Source organism: Coregonus clupeaformis, unplaced genomic scaffold (genome assembly GCF_020615455.1).
Source record: "Coregonus clupeaformis isolate EN_2021a unplaced genomic scaffold, ASM2061545v1 scaf0095, whole genome shotgun sequence".
Lineage (NCBI taxonomy): Eukaryota > Metazoa > Chordata > Actinopteri > Salmoniformes > Salmonidae > Coregonus > Coregonus clupeaformis.
In genome coordinates this window covers 283328-304918 of record NW_025533550.1, presented here as the reverse complement: position 1 = coordinate 304918, position 21591 = coordinate 283328, and the positions used below count along the sequence as shown (strand labels likewise).

Here is a 21591-nt window from a genome sequence, read left to right as displayed (position 1 = left end):
TTAGGATCGACCTCTGAATGGATTATTTTGGCATCTTGAACAACCTATTCATCAATCTATTTGGCACATAACTGATATCATTACTGAAAGCAATTTACAGTTTCACCTTTACAAATACTTCCAAACAAGAGACATCTTGATAGCAGCTGCCATACTGTCATTTTCAGAACACTGATTTTGTGGTTTCAACATTTAGTAATTTATTGCACTTTATTAATCAGCTTAAAATGCACTAAGATATATAAACATTATGATAAATGTAGTGATTGTCTGGTTATAAAATATATGCAAAAATTGGCTCAATCATGAAATGGCACAAATATGAACATGATAACAGGAACTATCAATTTGTTCAAATGACCTCATTTTTGTTTCCCATCTCAATGCTGTTTCTGCCCAGTCAGGTCTCTCATGTCTCCAACTTCTCAGGAGGTGTCTGTCTCTGTCTACCATCCTGCAGGCCTCCAGTCCCAGTCCCACTCCATATGGCCAGGCTCTGTCCTTCCTTTAGTGTATGTTTGGTAATATCATATGAGGGCATTGCTATCTTCGTCTTTGCTGTTCAAGCTGACCACCAGCGGATGGTGCTTCACAGTCTTGTTGCTCCACTTGTGTGCGTCCTGAAGCCCTGGCTCGAGGAAGTAGAGACAGGCTCCGAAGCCGGCCAGCACCAGGACCGACACCAGCAGGTAGACAGGGACGAACCAGTCCAGGAACATCCAGGACATGGTACTGTTAGGGAGCGGTACATGAGTAAGAAGGGAGACATTAAATTGTGAGCTGATGATGAAATACCTAACACAATCTACTTATTCTACACATGGTGCAGCTCTATCTGTGTTGAGGTCTATTAGTCGTGGCAGGCTATTGCCATCCAAATACTCAAACATGCTTTGCCATCTACTGGCATTCCTTTACTGTACCAATAGATGATGTCCACTGTAACAGATTGCACACATTAGCTGCTAGAGTAACTGCACATGATCATGACCAAAAATAGCATCCCACAGTAGCTAGCAGGTTTCGGCACATACCTGTAGTCTCTGCTGTGCCTGCCTTCCTCTGAATATGGTGGTTATGTAAAATGGAGGAGCAGTGGAGTCACTAATCAGATGATGTATTGATCTAATGCAGCACCGCCGTCAGCTGCATGGTACAGTCAAATCCCAGGTGATCTCTCTGTACAGATGACAGAGAGCGAAGCTGCATGCGGGTTCATCATACTGCTCTGGGTTCTGACGTCACATTCAAAGGGAGGGGAGGAGGGGGGCGTTGCTATGACAACAACCCTAGTGATGGGTGGAGGCGTGAGTGGGGGGGATGTTATATAACGGTTATTATGGTGCTTTTTTGGGCCAGGGCCCTTCAGATGTCTCCGATCGCCTCTTCCATCCTCCGCCTCCCCTCTGCGTGAAATCGATTCCACTTAATTTAACGCACAAACGATCACAGAGGACGAGGGCAATGTTCTCCTTCATATCAGTCACTCAGGCGGAAGCAATATGCTTATGTTTTTTTCTCTTGATGTCTGAGACCATTTTTTTTATCTGAGACAATGACTAAAATAAGACTGAAGAGCAGGAAGGATGACCTATTTATTGTCAAACTGTACAAGGAAGCAGCCTTTTGTCCAATTAGTTGAATGATTGTTATTCAGCTCTAGGACCATATGAAGGAAAGATAAGCTTGATAGATCAACCTCTAATTCACTTCTTATTGGGCCACATCCAGGAAGTGGACATATAGGTCTGCATCTGATTGGTGTGAACACAAACCCTATACAATTAGGTTTTATAAAATGTGTCATTTATAAAAATATGAATGCATTTCAATTGGTTCTGACCAGTAGCAAGGCACTGTAAGGCATCACCAGGTCATCAGTTGGGAGAAAACATCCCAGTTCTAAACAGCCCAAATCTAAAAAGACATGACATACAGCAACAGGTAAACATCAAGTATTCTAGCTAGACTACAGTTTAAAAGTATTGATGTGTTTTAGATACAGCGCAATATAATAAATAGTAGGGTTTCAAAGTCTTTCAATCTGTTTATGCAACAGTTGTCTATTTGCACAAGTAGCAATTTATTGTGTGTCTACAGGTTTGTAAACTAATCCAGTCTCATATTATAGGTAGACTCAGCGGAATGACGTTGCCACGAGCAGCACCGCAGATATTGAGATGAGCGGGATACAAGATTTCGCTCTCACACAGTCACACACAGTTCACTTCACAGGTTCACGAGGAGTTGTTGCGGAAATGTACCCACTATGCTGTTTACTTTCTGCATCTCCATCAAATCGCTGAGTCTACCTTTAATATTGCTCATATTATGAATGGATGAATGGCACCAGGAAGGCTACAGGCCCACTGCATGTATTTGAGAGTTCTAAATAATAACTAACACAGTGGGGGGAGGGGCGGAGGGTTATAACTTGGCTGCCTGTGTATCCTCTGCAGTGCTGTGTGAAGGAGCTTCTTCCTGGAGGAAGTCAGTGACGATTTGGGCCACAGTCTCAGGGGTGTTCAGGTGGACATGATGATCACCAGGTACGTTAACCACCATGCCCTGAGAGACAGAGAGAGAGAGAGAGACAGAGACAGAGACAGAGACAGAGACAGAGACAGAGACAGAGAGAGAGAGAGAGAGAGAGAGAGAGAGAGAGAGAGAGAGAGAGAGAGAGAGAGAGAGAGACAGAGAGACAGAGAGAGAGCAAGACAGAGAGAGAGGCGTGAGAGAGTGGGAGGGAGAGAGACAGAGAGAGACAGAGAGGGATGGGGGAGAGAGAGAGGGGGAGGGGAGAGAGAGAGCGAGAGAGAGAAAGAAAACAAATAAATATAAACTATTCCTTCCCAAAAACCCTGCATTTGACCAATCTGAGTGCCAGTATGTAGGTCAGTGTTTGCAGCTAAAACTATTCTTACTGCCTCTCTGTGATGCTGAGCTTTTACCACTGTCTCTGCTTAGTTCTCATCTATACAGTACTGTAGCTGCAAGGATCAGAGAACAATATGATTGTAGTAACAACATAAGGACCAATATTCTGCTTCAATGTTTCAGTAGCAACCATAAAAGTGACATTAGTGTCCACGATTTAAATGTGAGTAGACCATTGTTTCTTTGTAAATGCAGCTGTATAAGTAAGTATACTCACGCTTTGGTCTTTATACCCTTGAAGTAGCGTTGAGGTAAATGTCTTCTGTTCTGGTTCAGAAAACATCTTCTCAAACCCCTCCTCCGCCCTATCAGGAGAATTAGACAGATCTTTAAGTAAAACATATTAACAGTAAAGAATAGTGATTGACGGTATAGTATGGTAAAGTGTAACATACAACAGAAACTGTGTAATAATCAGGTAATAATTGTGAAATAGTGTAATGATGGGAGAGTGTCTTACAGTACTACTAGAACTCTGGCCTGTATCCTGGACTGCAACTCTAGACTCTGCTCCAGGCTGACACGCACAACGTTTTTCTGAAACAAACAGAAACAAAACACATTAGCCTTCCTATAAACAGAAAAGATACAAATCAACTAGTGTGTCTTTTTTATGAGGACTATTAACACAAAAAGATGAGTCTTACCAGATTGATTCGAAAGTCTCGGGTGAACACAACCCCTATGAAAGCAAAATAGAAAGTGTTAGTATTACTATTATATTACAATGATATGAGTACGAAAGATGACAAGAAAGAGAGAAACAAAGTGAAATTAGAAAAAAAGACAATAAGAGAGAGAGAGAGAGAGAGAGAGAGAGAGAGAGAGAGAGAGAGATAAAAAAATGATCATTTTACCTCCTTCAACCTGAGCGAGTCCTCGTTCTAGAAGAATGTGTGCAGACTGCTTCGAGAGAGAGGGGTTTGCTGCCAAAAGTCTGGAAGTGATTAACACATCAAAAGAGTGACGCATTGACTAGGATTATCATAGCAGAGAGATTATGGCCAGACAGCCCAACATAACAGAAGTGTCATTGTAAAACAAGGAAGTGTGGTCTTACCTCATCAATGCGTTCTCATAGGTGTAAACCTTCTCTTTCATCTCATCTTTCTTCTTCTCAAACTGGAGCATTTCTTCAAATCCCTGTCTTATCACCGTATGCAATTCTTTCTAGGGTAAGAGACCCAATGTTAGAGAGAGAGACATTATAAATGTGGATGTTCTGAACAGTTCCAAGGAGAAAATGATCAAAGAGTGGTTGGTGTTTCAGTACCGAGTCTGTGGGTATGAATCCATAGGAGTCCAGGAGAACCACTGACTCCACCATCTCTGGATACAGAGCACTGAACTGGACAAAGACAACAGGACATGGTTACATACACAGATACTGTCTCTGGATATTGTCAATTGCGAAGACACACAGAGATATGAAACACCATTGACGTGTTTTTTGTTTTTTTTATGCTTACCATTCCAGCTACATTGCCACCTGTAAAATGGAGAGCACATGATCAGATGTCTGTACAAACAGGAAAACAACAATGTCTGATCTGAACACAACGAGTGGAAGAGAGATTAACATGAACATGAACAGTCACTCACCCATACTGTGTCCGATAATAGAAAATCTCTTCCATTGGAGAGCTGCAAACACATTTCAATGGATTAAATCGATAGATAATCTGCTAAATTTGGCTTCATACTTTTATACCTAATCACACCTACCTAGGACAGAAAGAATGAAGAAACCTCATATAGCTGTGTCTAACTTCACTTTACTTTCAATCATTGCTTTTCAGCTCTTACTGGGGCAAAGGTCACATTGGTCTGAATACACTCTAACCAGCAGGTAGCGGTTTGAACATTGGGCCAGTAACCGAAAGGCCGGTAGTTCGAGCCTACAAGGTGAAAAATCTGTTGATGTGCCCTTGAGCAAGGCACTTAACCCTAATCGCTCCAGGGTCGCTTCCAGGCAGACCCTGGCCGTGACCCCATTCTCCGAGGGTGTCTCAGAGAGAGTGGGATTTGCAAAAAACACATTTCCAATTCACACATTTGTATTAATACACACTTGTGCATGTGTGAAATAGGACAAATATATGCATCCACTAAATTAATTTCTATTATTATTATTACCTCCAATGACTCGCCGTATGTCGGCCACATAAGCAGGAAAGCTGTAGAAGACTCCAGGAGGTCTATGGGAGGAGAGGCCATGGCCTGCCATATCCACAGCTACATACTTCCACTCTGAGTGTGTGTGTGTGAGTGTGAGTGTGAGTGTGAGAGAGAGTGTGTGAGAGAGAGAGAGAGAGAGAGAGAGAGAGAGAGAGAGAGAGAGAGAGAGAGAGAGAGGGTATGTAAGAGCCTGACTCACTCCGTACTGAACAACTATGCAACTGAATGTCCTTCCATTTCCAATGACAAGCTCTCATGTATCTATTGTATAATTATCTGTGCTGATCTAGCAGTCAGACAGCCTACGTACCTTTGGGCAGCAGTGGAATGAGAGTGTTGAAAGTGCCACAGTTGTCTGCCCAGCCGTGCAGGCAGAGTATTGGACGACCACGGTCAGGACCCCAGACCTTGCCCCTCATCTCTCCCCACGGTACTGGCATATTGAACTCTGACACTGAAGGGCAATTACTGTTAAGACACATTACTAAGCATATAACATGGCACAACAATCAGTAATAGTGCATGAGGAAGTGTTATAAGAAGCTCAACAAACAAACAAACAAACAAACAAACAAACAAACAAACAAGAACACACACACACAACACACTAATGAGTTCACTAAGTTAATGTCAAGAGAGCTCCCATAAGTTCTGATGATCAAGAAAGGATTCATTCTTACCTGTTTGTTTCATGGTAGCTGATGTCATCAAGTGTCTGACCCCTTTCAAAGTTTGCATTATTCTGAAAGACCAACTGCAAAGTCGGGTTGTTAGCTAAACATAAGCACTATACGTCCACAACGTCGATATATTAAATATATCATAAATGCATTAATAAAACGTTAGTTACGAAATAACAACAACTCTATTCACGCTTATGTAACCTTTGAAACGCTTCTCCATTACTTCCGGGTGAAGTGACACATGTTATTTTGACGAATGAAACGTGAACGCGTCTCCACTTTTAGCGAATAATATTGGACATCTAGTGGCCGGTTAAATGACTGACAAGAGCACGCGCCAATCTTATGTAAGCCATTGTCCAATCACATTCTTTGTGAGGAGAACGGGGCGGGAGAACACAAGGCGTTCACAAGAAGACAAGGTGCGGTCACAAAGCATCCAGAATGATATCATTCTAGCAATAAACCAAACAAAAGGTCAAGACTACGACAAATGTGTCATTTTCCCCAATATAATTAATACTTTTTTTCCATCTGAGTATAGCTCAAGGCATTGGCCTGGAGTTTGTTGCAGAATTTGTCTGTTCCAACCATTTCATGACGTTTAGCCTATTGGCATGAAAAACAAAAATCATTTTCAAAACTTGTGAGGAAATTCCAGCCTTCTAAACATTCTAGAGATGGACTACAAGGCATATTAAACAGACAAAGTGGATGCTGTTGTGTCTGCAAAAATTCACCAGGGGGCAGAGAGTCGATATGGTAAAACCCAACGCCTACAATAGTTTGAGAGCGCTGCACACTGCTCTCAGAGCAACCAGATATGCAACTTCAAGTGGTCTTGATTTTACAATTAATGTCAATGTCAGTGTATGCATAATATGTGAGGCATTGTTTATATTCATGGAAGGAATTATTCCAGAGGCTGAAAACATAACACAGAGGTCTGCGATATTGGCTGCTCTAGAAAATATAATATTTTCTCGAAGCTCTATCAGTCACCAGACAGACCTCTTTTGTCAATCAAGATAGCCATTACCTTAAAGGGATAGTTTGAGACTTTGGCAATGAAGCCCTGTATCTACTTCCCTGGAGTCAGATAAACTGGTGCATACTATTTTTATGTCTCTGTGTCCAGTATGAAGGAAGTTAGAGGTAATTTCGCAAGGTAATGCTAACTAGCGTCAGCGCAATAACTGGAAGTCTACAGGAACAGCTAGCAACTATCCCTTTAATTATGATCAAAGAGGCCAGAGATGGATTAGTTTTTCTCCCCTTACCAAAATCTATATTTGGGTGTCTCTGGACAACCGAGCAACACTAGATACAGCAGACAAAACTATCATGACAAACATTTTCCACAATGTATTAGCAAACATGTGTTATTCGATTTATACCTTTGAAATGTGTCAAAAGTAGAGTGTTTCAAAAGTAGAGAATACCATCAATCGGTTATATCCCAAACCGGCAGGGTTTAAACTTGACCTGAACTTGAACCCCAGTAAAGGAGTGAAAATGGCTAGGGCCTAAACATATCCATGCTTAAATGCTCTGGCAAAACTGTCTGGTGGTCCTGGCTGCTGCCAGCAGTTATTTATAAAGCTACATGTTGACTGAAGAGAGAGAAAGATAGGAGAGGAGAAAGAGTGTGCTGGGGATAATGGCAAAAAGAGACAGAGAGGTGTGAGATAAATGAAAGAGAGAGAGAGGAAGGAAGATAGATTGTGATACTGTATAGCTTATTCATGGACATATATGAGAGTCACAGTCCTGTTTGGCCTTAGGTTCAAAAGTTGACCATGTCACCTCTGTTGGAGCCGAGGGGTGTTTCTGTCATTGCAGTGTAACAACTGTTGTTCTCATTTGCTGACTTTTGGCAGCATTTGTCTTTGACCATGCCAATAATGTATTTGTAATGGACATGATGCTTTTTCGCCCTGTTCGAAATGATGAGTAGGTCAAAAAAAGAGCCATGCTGTCGTCGTCACACCACTGCTATTGTCGTATACTAAAGGTCATAAGATTGAGTCAAATGGCATTTCTTACACATATTAACTAATGAGAGATTCATGCATGTTATTAAATGGTCATACTGAGCCAAGCCTGTAAACGGTATAGAGTTCTGAAGAACTGTAGCAATACAGCATTACCTTACCAACTTTGGAAAGAATTAGATAGACCATTGGAAATCTTGATTTTGGCACCTTCTTTTCTTATGAACTATGAGACAATAGAATGCACAATGCAGTGAGGGACAGAAAGGAATCTAACTGGTATGGTATCATAGTTTGGTATCCTAACGGGGAGGGTGGGCTAAAGAGAGTTAGAGGTGGAGTAAACATCAAGAGAGAGAGTAGATTGATGATTGGCCTTGGATGAGGGAGGAGGGGGTATAAAAGGTATGGTTTGGGGATGGTTTGACTATAAAGTATTTCGGAGTTTGAAATATTCACACTGGACATTTGCCTGCTTTACTGGTACAGTATCGATGCTTCTATGTCATGCTTTAGAAATACAATTTTGGGATCAACTGTTTATTCATTTTCAAAACCAGAATCTTTAAAGTTTTGACCTAGCGTTAGGGTTAGTGTTGAGGCTGAAAAAGCAAATTACAGTATTATAATCATGAGTGAGAGTTTGGGTGAGCTGCTGTTGTAACCCAAAATGAATTTCAGTCAACAATCTGAACTGTATGACATCTAATTATGTCATCTTCAGTTTGACTGTCAGTGTTTTCGAAGAGAATCCAACACATACATGCACACAGAAGGCCCATAGTCTAGAGCTCTCAAACTACAATCTGGACCTCGAAGCCAGTTCCACTGCATTTGTTCATTGTTCCCCTCTAATCAGGGACTGATTTAGACCTGGGACACCAGGTGGGTGCAATTCATTATCCGGTAGAACAGAAAACCAGCAGGCTCCGGACCTCGTAGGGTAAGAGTTGAATACCCCTGGTCTAGAGGCTATGCAAAGACAACGCAACAACAGGTGGACTTATGGTGCACTGATGCTGGGATGGATATACATCCTGAGAGAACAAGTCAATCTATCAGTCTGCTGCCTCTACATCAAGCTATCTTGTTCAGAGTAGACGGGTGATTAGCTAGTAAAGACTGTGTGGAGGAGCTGATGGGGCTGTATTTTATGGCTGATGTCTATGTGTGGACTGACCATTTTTGACCTGTGGGTATAGAATCCTATGAGGACAAGGTCAATGAAAAGCTATGGGGAAAGGACCTTGGGATTAGTTACTACATAGTTACTACATTGTTGCCGTTGAAAAGATAACATTTAATAGATAATAACATCTGGATTTAATATTTTATTACAGTATTGGCATGTTCAATGTATCAGAGTTGCATGCCGTGTATTATCGAACCCAGTAAACAAACCAAGCTAATGTAATGTATCCTGTTGTTTCTATAGCATGCAATTCCTATCCCCACTACTAGTGACTCTCTAACTAGGCTTTATGGCTGAACGTTTCTATAGCGTTTTGCTGAGTAGACTTGCCATATGTTAGATTAGATTAATGTATTACTGAATTAGTATTATGATGTAAATTAAAACCATATAATTCCCTGTCTTCTTGGCTGCTTCATTGGTTCTGTCTATTACTAACCCACTCTGATTGCTTGGCACAGAAAATACTAGCTTTCCTACTGTAAGCATTTGTAACAGGGCTGGGGTCAATTCGAATTGAAGGCAAATTAGAATTTCAAATTTAAAAAAAGGAAAAACTTTGGGAATAAATAGCTTCTACTCCTCAGTTTATTGAAAAATCCTTGAAAATAGAATTGTTATTTAAGACCCCAGTCCTGATTTGTACTGTTATCCCACTGGCTATAAGGTGAATGCACCAATTTGTAAGTTGCTCTGGATAAGAGCGTCTGCTAAATGACGTAAATGTAAATGTAAATGTATGTCATGTAACTCCTCAGTCTCCTTCTCTGTCTTCCTCAGATCATGGCTGACTTTGACATGGTTCTGAATTGCTGGGGGCCAGTGGAGGCTGACTACAACACACACGGAGGACTGGTTCTGAGCCGGTCAGTGGACAATATTGGACTGTACTTAGCTCTGGTCCAGGGCGTTACGTTTTGCTTGCTGTTGCTGAGACATAACTGCAAAATGCAGGGAACGCTATGGACCGGAGCCAGACTTCACTGAGTTGGCTAAGAGATGGACTGGAGAATGGTTCTGGCCATAAACTGCTAGACTGCAGACTGTTGTGTTGAATGTAATGCTAAGAAATACACTACTGGTCAAAGGTTTTAGAAGGGTTTTTCTTAATTTTTTACTATTTTCTACATTGTAGAATAATAGTGAAGACATCACAACTATGTAGCTCAGCTGCTAGAGTACGGCGCTTGTAACGCCAAGGTAGTGGGTTCGATCCCTGGGACCACCCATACACAAAAATGTATGCACGCATGACTGTAAGTCGCTTTGGATAAAAGCGTCTGCTAAATGGCATATTTATTTATTTATTTATTTTAAATAACACATATGGAATCATGTAGTAACCAAAAAAGTGTTCAACAAATCAAAATATATTTGAGATTTCAGATTCTTCAAATAGCCACCCTTTGCCTTGATGACAGCTTTGCACACTCTTTGCATTCTCTCATCCAGCTTCACCTGGAATGCTTTTCCAACAGTCTTGAAGGAGTTCCCACATATACTGAGCACTTGTTGGCTGCTTTTCCTTCACTCTGCGGTCCGACTCATCCCAAACCATCTCAATTTGGTTGAGGTCGGGGGATTGTGGAGGCCAGGTCATCTGATGCAGCACTCCATCACTCTCCTTCTTGGTAAAATAGCCCTTACACAGCCTGGAGGTGTGTTGGGTCATTGTCCTGTTGAAAAACAAATGATAGTCCCACTAATCCCAAACCAGATGGGATGGCGTATCGCTGCAGAATGCTGTGGTAGCCATGCTGGTTAAGTGTGCCTTGAATTCGAAATAAATCACGGACAGTGTCACCAGCAAAGCACCTCCACACCATAACACCTCCTCCTCCATGCTTTACGGTGGGAAATACACATGCAGAGATCATCTGTTCACCCACACCACGTCTCACAAAGACACGGCGGTTGGAACCAAAAATCTCAAATTTGTACTCCAGACCAAAGGACAAATTTCCACCGGTCGAATGTCCATTGCTCGTGTATCTTGGTCCAAGCAAGTCTCTTCTTCTTAATAGTGGTTTCTTTGCAGTAATTCGACCATGAAGGCCTGATTCACAGTCTCCTCTGAACAATTGATGCTGTAACAGAGGTAACTCTGGGTCTTCCATTCCTGTGGAGGTCCTCATGAGAGCCAGTTTCATCATAGCGCTTGATGGTTTTTGCGACTGCACTTGAAGAAACTTTCAAAGTTCTTGAAATGTTCCGTATTGACTGACCTTCGTGTCTTAAAGTAATGATGGACTGTCATTTCTCTTTGCTTATTTGAGCTGTTCTTGCCATAATATGGACTTGGTCTTTTACCAAATAGGGCTATCTTCTGTATACCCCCCCCACCTTGTCACAATACAACTGATTAACAACACAACACAACAAATTAACTTTTAAGAAGGGACACCTGTTACATTGAAATGCATTCCAGGTGACTACCTCATGAAGCTGGTTGAGAGAATGCCAAGAGTGTGCAAAGCTGTCATCAAGGCAAAGGGTGGCTATTTGAAGAATCTCAAATATAAAATACATTTTGATTTGTTGAACACTTTTTTGGTTACTACATGTTTCCATATGTGTTATTTCATAGTTGTGATGTCTTCACTATTATTCTACAATGTAGCAAATAGTAAAAATAAAGAAAAACTCTTGAATGAGTAGGTGTTGTAAAACTTTTGACCGGTAGTGTAGGTTAATGCTATATCTACACATTGGCAATCAGGAATGATTTAAAATGTTCTGTACTGTAGAGGCTCACAGAACTCTCCTTACAAATCTCTCTCTTTCCCTCTCTGTCTCTCCTTGCCTCTAGTCTGTTCACAGAGCACCCAGACACCCTGACGTTGTTCCCTAAGTTCGCAGGCATCGCAGCGGGGGACCTGTCCGGGAACGCGGCGGTAGCTGCCCACGGGGCCACCGTGCTTAAGAAGCTGGGAGAGCTGCTGAAGGCTAAAGGTGACCACGCTGCCATCCTCAAACCCCTGGCAACCACCCACGCCAAGCAGCACAAGATCGCCCTCAACAACTTCAAGGTGAGGGTGGATGATTCCAGTCTCCCTCCCTTCTCTCTTTATCTGAATCTAGCAGTTTTTTCTCCTCTATTCATAAATGTAAATACATTTAATTGTTGCATTCACTCCAGTTTTACCATGACACTGTCATTCTTAGTTTACTAAAATGCTGAGTGAAAAATATACTTCATAAAGTGCTTTTATTCAGTATGAAATTAAACATTATCATCTCTCTTGCTTCTCACCAGCTCATCACCGAGATCATCTGCAAGGTGATGGGTGAGAATGCAGGGCTGGACGGGGCAGGGCAGGAAGCGCTGAGGAAGGTGATGGGCGTGGTCATAGCTGACATCGACGTCACCTACAAGGAGCTGGGCTTCGCTGGCTAAACGGTTTACCTCAACGACCTACGACCCCCCACGCCAGGGGTCACAAGAGGTCACACGGAAAGGACAACAACTGGAGACATTTACTGGGAGCTTACACGTGAAGCAGAGTGGTTACTAGTTTATATACAGTACATTCTAAGTGCTGGTTTGCTTGTGACTTGCTGAAAGTACAGGAGGTGTATGGGGCAAAGCTTTTGTGAAAATTCTGCATTTCTCTCTGTACAGTATATTGCCTTAATCTGCCATTTCAATGTAGTTTGCTTACTGAATGGTAACTGTTTCTCATTGCACTAAACCAATAAACGTTCTATCAGCTGCAAATAAGTGCTTAAAATGTCTGTTCTGCCTTTTCTATATATTTTCTTTGGTTAATTTCAAACATTCATCACCCAGTGACATGGACAGATGTATTTTCTGAGGGGGTGGATATGAGTTATTAGGGAGATGAGATTAGTTTCTTCTCATTCCCATTCTATATAGTAAGCTTGATTTGATCTTGTACACATTAACAGCTAAAAGCTGAATTGTGGTATACAGACACAAAGGACAACAAATTAAAATAATTAGATTTAGATATGAGTTCGTTAATGTGGTGTCTGGTTAGGACTGAAGCAAGGACGAAGGGTTGGAGTTACTCATCTGCTCTTGCTCTGTGACAAACCTGTTTATTGCCTCTAGACTGGCTCAAATCCTCACTCTCTCTTGCACACAATTGGCGGGGGGTCTATTCTGGTAGTCACCTCTCCTGCCCTCTATCTTGGATGACTGTCCGGTTTCTGTTGTGCTCCAGTGCAGGTCAGCAAGCGGTCAGTCAGCGATCTATCCCCACCCACTCCTCTCCTCCCTCCCCCTTTGACTAAAACATGTGCATGATCTCTCTTGCACTCTCTCAACACACCTAAGTGCTACTACCTATAGCATGATCACTTAACACACATACACACACACTCACCAGCAGGCACATACACACTAATCCCCACCACCCTGTTTATTTTGTCTCTGTCCTCTCCCTTTCCCATTCCTGCGGTCTTATCGGTCAGTTTGGACGTGACTCTCTCCACAGAGCAGCATCTCAGGCGGGGCTGTCTGTGTTCAGATCACCCCCTCTCAGACCAGACCAGACTGTGCCCGTTAGCTTGGGCGCCATGGTGACGCCATGGAGATTGCCCAGTGCATTCCTCACAGGAAGTGCATGTCTAGAGTGCCCCTGATTGGTTAAACCGCACTAGTGAATGAAATTAATTGTTTCAATAAGCTCAATGCGGATATCTTGAATGACTACAATACACGGAAGAGTTAAGCGTACTAGTGCAATAAATCAAAGTTGTATTCAAACATATTATGCTTAATTCTGGATTCAGACATTTCTTACTTTGTGATATTGCTTGAATCTACAGTATAAATTAAAATTGACATTTGCCTGGGAGCAAAATTGTAATGGAAAACTTCCTTTCAAACTTTTCCATTGTCTCCAGTCAAATGAAAAGTGGTGTTTTGGCATTAGCCTGGCTGGCTGGCTGGTATTGAGCTGATTGCCAAATATGTGGTTAATTGCCCTGCTGAAGGAATGACTATTAATTGGGTGGCTGTGTGTCGGTCACTGCACTGCAGACGTGACAACAGACACTGTGACACCCTCTCATCTGGTGTGACCCGCCTGTCTTTATCTCTCTTTATCCGTCAATATCTCTTTCTTTCTGCTGACCCGTTGCCAAGGACAGCCGGTCTCCACCGACCAGACCACCAGACCGGTTGACCCCAGGCCAGGGGCATTAGTCAAGAGTAAGCAATATGGAAAAACCCACGGGAGACGTGAGTCATTTTATAGGCTACTCATTCTGTAACTATCACGCAGTAAAGCATCCTAACGGGGAGGGTGGGCTAAAGAGAGTTAGAGGTGGAGTAAACATCAAGAGAGAGAGAGTAGATTGATGATTGGCCTTGGATGAGGGAGGAGGGGGTATAATAATAATAGTCATTCGACCATGAAGGCCTGATTCACAGTCTCCTCTGAACAATTGATGCTGGTAACTCTAATGAACTTATCCTCTGCAACAGAGGTAACTCTGGGTCTTCCATTCCTGTGGAGGTCCTCATGAGAGCCAGTTTCATCATAGCGCTTGATGGTTTTTGCGACTGCACTTGAAGAAACTTTCAAAGGTCTTGAAATGTTCCGTATTGACTGACCTTCGTGTCTTAAAGTAATGATGGACTGTCATTTCTCTTTGCTTATTTGAGCTGTTCTTGCCATAATATGGACTTGGTCTTTTACCAAATAGGGCTATCTTCTGTATACCCCCCCCACCTTGTCACAACACAACTGATTAACAACACAACACAACAAATTAACTTTTAAGAAGGGACACCTGTTACATTGAAATGCATTCCAGGTGACTACCTCATGAAGCTGGTTGAGAGAATGCCAAGAGTGTGCAAAGCTGTCATCAAGGCAAAGGGTGCTATTTGAAGAATCTCAAATATAAAATACATTTTGATTTGTTGAACACTTTTTTGGTTACTACATGTTTCCATATGTGTTATTTCATAGTTGTGATGTCTTCACTATTATTCTACAATGTAGCAAATAGTAAAAATAAAGAAAAACTCTTGAATGAGTAGGTGTTGTAAAACTTTTGACCGGTAGTGTAGGTTAATGCTATATCTACACATTGGCAATCAGGAATGATTTAAAATGTTCTGTACTGTAGAGGCTCACAGAACTCTCCTTACAAATCTCTCTCTTTCCCTCTCTGTCTCTCCTTGCCTCTAGTCTGTTCACAGAGCACCCAGACACCCTGACGTTGTTCCCTAAGTTCGCAGGCATCGCAGCGGGGGACCTGTCCGGGAACGCGGCGGTAGCTGCCCACGGGGCCACCGTGCTTAAGAAGCTGGGAGAGCTGCTGAAGGCTAAAGGTGACCACGCTGCCATCCTCAAACCCCTGGCAACCACCCACGCCAAGCAGCACAAGATCGCCCTCAACAACTTCAAGGTGAGGGTGGATGATTCCAGTCTCCCTCCCTTCTCTCTTTATCTGAATCTAGCAGTTTTTTCTCCTCTATTCATAAATGTAAATACATTTAATTGTTGCATTCACTCCAGTTTTACCATGACACTGTCATTCTTAGTTTACTAAAATGCTGAGTGAAAAATATACTTCATAAAGTGCTTTTATTCAGTATGAAATTAAACATTATCATCTCTCTTGCTTCTCACCAGCTCATCACCGAGATCATCTGCAAGGTGATGGGTGAGAATGCAGGGCTGGACGGGGCAGGGCAGGAAGCGCTGAGGAAGGTGATGGGCGTGGTCATAGCTGACATCGACGTCACCTACAAGGAGCTGGGCTTCGCTGGCTAAACGGTTTACCTCAACGACCTACGACCCCCACGCCAGGGGTCACAAGAGGTCACACGGAAAGGACAACAACTGGAGACATTTACTGGGAGCTTACACGTGAAGCAGAGTGGTTACTAGTTTATATACAGTACATTCTAAGTGCTGGTTTGCTTGTGACTTGCTGAAAGTACAGGAGGTGTATGGGGCAAAGCTTTTGTGAAAATTCTGCATTTCTCTCTGTACAGTATATTGCCTTAATCTGCCATTTCAATGTAGTTTGCTTACTGAATGGTAACTGTTTCTCATTGCACTAAACCAATAAACGTTCTATCAGCTGCAAATAAGTGCTTAAAATGTCTGTTCTGCCTTTTCTATATATTTTCTTTGGTTAATTTCAAACATTCATCACCCAGTGACATGGACAGATGTATTTTCTGAGGGGGTGGATATGAGTTATTAGGGAGATGAGATTAGTTTCTTCTCATTCCCATTCTATATAGTAAGCTTGATTTGATATTGTACACATTAACAGCTAAAAGCTGAATTGTGGTATACAGACAAAAAGGACAACAAATTAAAATAATTAGATTTAGATATGAGTTCTTTAATGTGGTGTCTGGTTAGGACTGAAGCAAGGACGAAGGGTTGAAGTTACTCATCCGCTCTTGCTCTGTGACAAACCTGTTTATTGCCTCTAGACTGGCTCAAATCCTCACTCTCTCTTGCACACAATTGGCGGGGGGTCTATTCACCTCTCCTGCCCTCTATCTTGGATGACTGTCCGGTTTCTGTTGTGCTCCAGTGCAGGTCAGCAAGCGGTCAGTCAGCGATCTATCCCCACCCACTCCTCTCCTCCCTCCCCCTTTGACTAAAACACGTGCATGATCTCTCTTGCACTCTCTCAACACACCTAAGTGCTACTACCTATAGCATGATCACTTAACACACATACACACACACTCACCAGCAGGCACATACACACTAATCCCCACCACCCTGTTTATTTTGGCTCTGTCCTCTCCCTTTCCCATTCCTGCGGTCTTATCGGTCAGTGTGGACGTGACTCTCTCCACAGAGCAGCATCTCAGGCGGGGCTGTCTGTGTTCAGATCACCCCCTCTCAGACCAGACCAGACTGTGCCCGTTAGCTTGGGCGCCATGGTGACGCCATGGAGATTGCCCAGTGCATTCCTCACAGGAAGTGCATGTCTAGAGTGCCCCTGATTGGTTAAACCGCACTAGTGAATGAAATTAATTGTTTCAATAAGCTCAATGCGGATATCTTGAATGACTACAATACACGGAAGAGTTAAGCGTACTAGTGCAATAAATCAAAGTTGTATTCAAACATATTATGCTTAATTCTGGATTCAGACATTTCTTACTTTGTGATGTTGCTTGAATCTACAGTATAAATTAAAATTGACATTTGCCTGGGAGCAAAATTGTAATGGAAAACTTCCTTTCAAACTTTTCCATTGTCTCCAGTCAAATGAAAAGTGGTGTTTTGGCATTAGCCTGGCTGGCTGGCTGGTATTGAGCTGATTGCCAAAGCTGTGGTTAATTGCCCTGCTGAAGGAATGACTATTAATAGGGTGGCTGTGTGTCGGTCACTGCACTGCAGACGTGACAACAGACACTGTGACACCCTCTCATCTGGTGTGACCCGCCTGTCTTTATCCGTCAATATCTCTTTCTTTCTGCTGACCCGTTGCCAAGGACAGCCGGTCTCCACCGACCAGACCACCGGACCGGTTTACCCCAGGCCAGGGGCATTAGTCAAGAGTAAGCAATATGGAAAAACCCACGGGAGACGTGTGAGTCATTTTATAGGCTACTCATTCTGTAACTATCACGCAGTAAAGCATCCATTGGGCTCAGGTGCTCCCCCATCTTAGCCACTTTAGGTTATGGTGAATTCAATATCCACCTACAAACTGATTGATGTGCCAAATATAATTTTATTTTTCAAACATAGTGCACATGACTGACCACTAGCCTAGGTGTCCAGGCTCCCTTGTCCTCCCAGTGTTGGGTCTTCCCCCCCTCTCATGGTGTCCAACAGCAGTATCTATCAGTGAGGAAACAGGAAACCTCTCATGGGGTCCAACAGCAGTATCTATCAGTGAGGAAACAGGAAACCTCTCATGGGGTCCAACAGCAGTATCTATCAGTGAGGAAACAGGAAACCTCTCATGGGGTCCAACAGCAGTATCTATCAGTGAGGAAACAGGAAACCTCTTTAATCAGCATTAACACAGTGGATCCCAAACCTGTTTTTGTCCCCAATATTTTCTAACCAGGACCAAGTCTCAAGCAGATCCCAACCTATAGTTTTTCTGAACATTCCACAAAATGTATCCATCAACACTTTTTATGGATAACAGATTATGGTTCACATGGCGACAGCCAAGGGTGCAGGTTATTCTTTTGCCAAGCCCTGATCAGAGAGGAGGATACGTGTGCATCCTAGTGTCTCCCCCTGAGCCTCTGTCAGTGGTCACCTCACCACCCAGATACTTATTACATACTGAATCATTTAGCAGTGTGACAGTGTGTGTGTATGTCTACATGTGGCAGACTGTGTGTGTTTCACTGTGCAGACATCGCCATTTGAGATGGCAGAATGCAAAACCCTTTTGAAATGCAGTATTAATTTTGTCATGTTCTACATTGCAGAAAATATTTGGCAACAGGTCACTCAGTCTCTAGAGCCAACAATGGCCGACACAGGTCATCAAGATGCTTGAAGCAGTCACGACACAACATACACACTCAATCACCCTTAGGAGCAGTAGAGAACTGGGGTAAAGAGCAAGAGGAAGACACACCAACGAGATGGACAGACACCTGAAGAGACGAAAGGGAGGAAACGATGAGGGGAGGCTGTATATCCCACTAGGCACCAACTGGTTGTTTCCAATACAACAAAATAAATTTGATGACGTTGAATCAATGTGGAAAACGTATTGGATTTGCAATAAAAGTCTTCACTGTAAAGGGATTTTGGGAATGTTTATTTTTTTTTACCCAACTTTCAACCTAAATCCAATGACATGGTTCAAATGTGTTTATTTCACATTTAATTCATGTTAGTTGAAAACTCAATCAAATGATGTTGAACTGACATCTTTGTCCAGTGGGATAGCACACTGGAGATCTTCAACCAAGGGTTATCAAAATACCTGTTGTGAACATGGAGGGGGTGTGAACTTGGAGTTTAGGGATAGAGGAAACAGGTGGGAGGAGGGAGACGGGTCGGAGTGAGGAGGTCCGAGTCTTCAAACAGCTGGTTCACAATTAAAGAGGTTTAACAAGATCTTAAGCACTTACAAATGTGTAACATTGTACAAAATATGTTATATTTATTTTGCATACGAAATGGTTGACGTTATACACAATGGTGCACAATTTTCATGGACCCGTTTCGGCTTGTGAGCACTACTTTCAAAACTACTGGCTGAAATTATACAAAACCTTTATAACGCATCTTTAAGATTGTATCTACTAGCTAAGCCGTTTATTTCTCACATAGGTCAAAGAAACACTACATAATGAAAGATAAGGGGATATCAATTGCATGGTTCAATTTCATCACCATGTTATCACAAGTTTCTATAGCGCAGCCAGAAAGCACTTTCGAGGCATTGAACCAATGTCTTTCGTCAGGCTGCAGGCACTCCACCTAGTGTCAGTATATTGACACAGCAACAAGTGACATTCTAAAAAGTAAGGTTAGTGTGTAATCTCAAATGTATTTACAAAGATACCAGACACTTTCTTCACAAATTAGATCAAAGCAGATATATTTGTAAATGGCTAAAAGCTTACAATGTGAACAAAACAAAAAAATATGTATTTAAAAAGGTACTATGTGCATGGTAAACATACTGTATGTACAAACAAAATTAAAACAATATGACACGCAGTCCACTCTATATAAACCTCTTACATTTATCTGTTTTAGAGACCGCAATAGCTATTGAGCACAAGTAACAGTCCATGTAAGTACCTGGTCAACCAGACTTGGCTCGTCCAGGTGGTGATGTTCTGGACTGGGTTAAAGGTCAAAGATCACTCAAAGTTCTGCTGATCAATGTCAGAGGGCACAGTGCAGCGGGTGAAGGTGGACAGGTAGAGACCAGTTGCCATGGGGACAAGACCGGCCGCGACCTTGAGAATGGCCAGTAAACGGTGTGCTGCCGTGGTCACCCCCTCTGTCGTCTGAGTGGAGAAAAAAAGGAAATTAGAGGAAATAAATAAGAATGGAAAAAACAACAAAAGCTTAATAAAATAACAGAATGACACACTTCTAAAAGATAATATGAGTTTGTATTACCTGTCAGTCTATTCATAACAGGTTTCATGAAATGTAAATGTTTCATGAAATAGACTAAATATAAACTAATATAGTGTTTTACCTATCAATCATGTCTATGCATTGACTTATACCTGATCCTCTGCACACAGTAAGGGGCAGTGGAGGGATGCAGCCAGCTTCCTCACAGAGACCAGTCGCTCAGGGGGCACTGATGCATTACGAGCTGGAGGAGGAGACACAGACACACCACAGACACACAGAGGAAGATAGCAATCTTTAAACATAATGAGAGGATGATAGAATGTGATAAGTGTTGATGAAAGATGTATAAAGGAGAAGGATAGACAGGCGAGTCCATTTCCTTACCATTGGTAACCAGGAAGCAGACTTTGCCCAGGAAGTAACCTGGGTCTAAATACTTGAGGGAGGTCTCTGCTGACTGGAAGCTGAGGAGAGAGAAAAGCAGTAGCATTACCACTGGAAGAAGAGGCCAGTAAAGTCACATCAGTCATGGGGTCCATCTCCCTATGGATGGTCCCTATTGTCTGTATGTGAATGTACCTGAGTTCTGAGGTTAGGTGAATGATGAAAACCACCAGATCTATCCGCGGCCGAGACTCCTCGTTTTCCATGGGTAGTGGGAGGCTTCTAGCCAACCTTCTGGTACAGAAAGAAGAAGATGACAATGTTAGACGGTTGTGACTAGATGGTATACAGCTACTTCTGTCGAGTGACTTTTCGTAGCAGGTTAGGAGAGCATTTTAGCTAACCCTAACCCGCTACGAAAAGTAACTTCTGTCCGTAGCTGTATACCATCTAGTCAAGACCCCTACCTAGCTCGCTAGTTGGGAACTCAATTCAGTACTTACACAGTGACGTTGACATTCTTCTCATGAAGCACAACAGTGTCAGCTAACTTCTGCTGAAATTGCTCTTCATTCTCTACCAGCTGAAACAAGAAACACATTCATTGAGTAACAACGGGTGAGTTAGTGGTGTTATTATGATGTATCAGCTAACTAACTAAACATAGATACAAATATTGAATTCTGTGCATGTAAATGTATCAATAATCTGGATAGCAGTAATGTCACAATTGGTTTAGTGATAAGAATCGTTGGTAATTAATTGTTAAATTTGCTAGCTAGCTACCTAGGGCTAACGTTACTTACAGGACCACTTACCAGTATGTTGGCTGTGTTTAGTCCAGGAAGTTTACTAAATGGTTTGAGTAAAGACATTTTACATCCAACATGCAAAAAAGAGAAGTAAAATTGTGTTAAAAAGCGTTCAACAATGCAGTCGCTAACTAGCGACACTTTATAGACATCTCCAATGTTATGGTTGAAGAAAATAATTTTCAGCCATGACTTTTGTGGCGCGTAATTTCAAACTTCCGTTAAACTTCATGACGTCTTCAATTCTTCTTCTGCTGCCATTTTCTTCAAAGGAGCATGACTGCCATCTATTGTTTAAAAAGTGTAACTATATAAATATAATCCTGCTGCTACCTCCACTTTGCACAATAACTTCGACGTCTTTGATAAACACTA

At 42.2% G+C, this 21591-nt stretch overlaps 4 protein-coding genes and 1 long non-coding RNA gene across 10 annotated transcripts; 3 read left to right on the top strand and 2 right to left on the bottom strand.

The window, feature by feature from the left end:
• Positions 1–648: 648 nt before the first annotated feature.
• On the bottom strand, positions 649–6043 carry serhl (serine hydrolase like). Of its 4 annotated transcripts, none has more exons than XM_045213265.1 (13): positions 5796–6043; positions 5426–5583; positions 5074–5187; positions 4540–4581; positions 4407–4426; positions 4211–4285; positions 3998–4107; positions 3795–3874; positions 3585–3619; positions 3398–3474; positions 3155–3242; positions 2404–2568; positions 649–732 (listed from the first exon to the last, which is right to left on the bottom strand). In XM_045213265.1, the coding sequence occupies exons 2-12, from the start codon at positions 5553–5555 to the stop codon at positions 2428–2430; spliced, it is 912 nt and encodes a 303-aa protein (XP_045069200.1). In that variant the 5' UTR covers positions 5556–5583; positions 5796–6043; the 3' UTR covers positions 649–732; positions 2404–2427. The 4 variants fall into 4 exon arrangements, with proteins under 4 accessions (XP_045069200.1, XP_045069199.1, XP_045069201.1 ...); XM_045213264.1 differs by having other exon boundaries at positions 5426–5569; XM_045213266.1 differs by lacking the exon at positions 5074–5187 and having other exon boundaries at positions 5426–5569.
• A 2158-nt stretch (positions 6044–8201) lies between these two features.
• LOC121557674 (myoglobin-like) lies at positions 8202–12715 on the top strand. Of its 2 annotated transcripts, XM_045213263.1 has the most exons (4): positions 8202–8275; positions 9765–9850; positions 11794–12013; positions 12241–12715. In XM_045213263.1, the coding sequence occupies exons 2-4, from the start codon at positions 9768–9770 to the stop codon at positions 12379–12381; spliced, it is 444 nt and encodes a 147-aa protein (XP_045069198.1). In that variant the 5' UTR covers positions 8202–8275; positions 9765–9767; the 3' UTR covers positions 12382–12715. The 2 variants fall into 2 exon arrangements, with proteins under 2 accessions (XP_045069198.1, XP_045069197.1); XM_045213262.1 differs by lacking the exon at positions 8202–8275 and having other exon boundaries at positions 9746–9850.
• A 1457-nt stretch (positions 12716–14172) lies between these two features.
• Positions 14173–16072, top strand: LOC121556539 (myoglobin-like). Its single transcript, XM_041870423.2, has 3 exons — positions 14173–14193; positions 15090–15371; positions 15599–16072. Exons 1-3 carry the CDS (start codon positions 14173–14175, stop codon positions 15737–15739), a joined length of 444 nt encoding a protein of 147 aa, XP_041726357.2. The 3' UTR covers positions 15740–16072.
• A 1321-nt stretch (positions 16073–17393) lies between these two features.
• On the top strand, positions 17394–18721 carry LOC121556515. The gene is made up of 2 exons (XR_005998187.1): positions 17394–17534; positions 18397–18721. It is a non-coding gene; the product is annotated as an uncharacterized LOC121556515 (long non-coding RNA).
• On the bottom strand, positions 18712–21440 carry pane1 (proliferation associated nuclear element). Of its 2 annotated transcripts, none has more exons than XM_045213301.1 (6): positions 21223–21440; positions 20908–20987; positions 20600–20695; positions 20405–20484; positions 20170–20261; positions 18712–19941 (listed from the first exon to the last, which is right to left on the bottom strand). In XM_045213301.1, exons 1-6 carry the CDS (start codon positions 21277–21279, stop codon positions 19792–19794), a joined length of 555 nt encoding a protein of 184 aa, XP_045069236.1. In that variant the 5' UTR covers positions 21280–21440; the 3' UTR covers positions 18712–19791. The 2 variants fall into 2 exon arrangements, with proteins under 2 accessions (XP_045069236.1, XP_045069235.1); XM_045213300.1 differs by having other exon boundaries at positions 20600–20698; positions 21223–21439.
• Between the last annotated feature and the right edge of the window lie 151 nt (positions 21441–21591).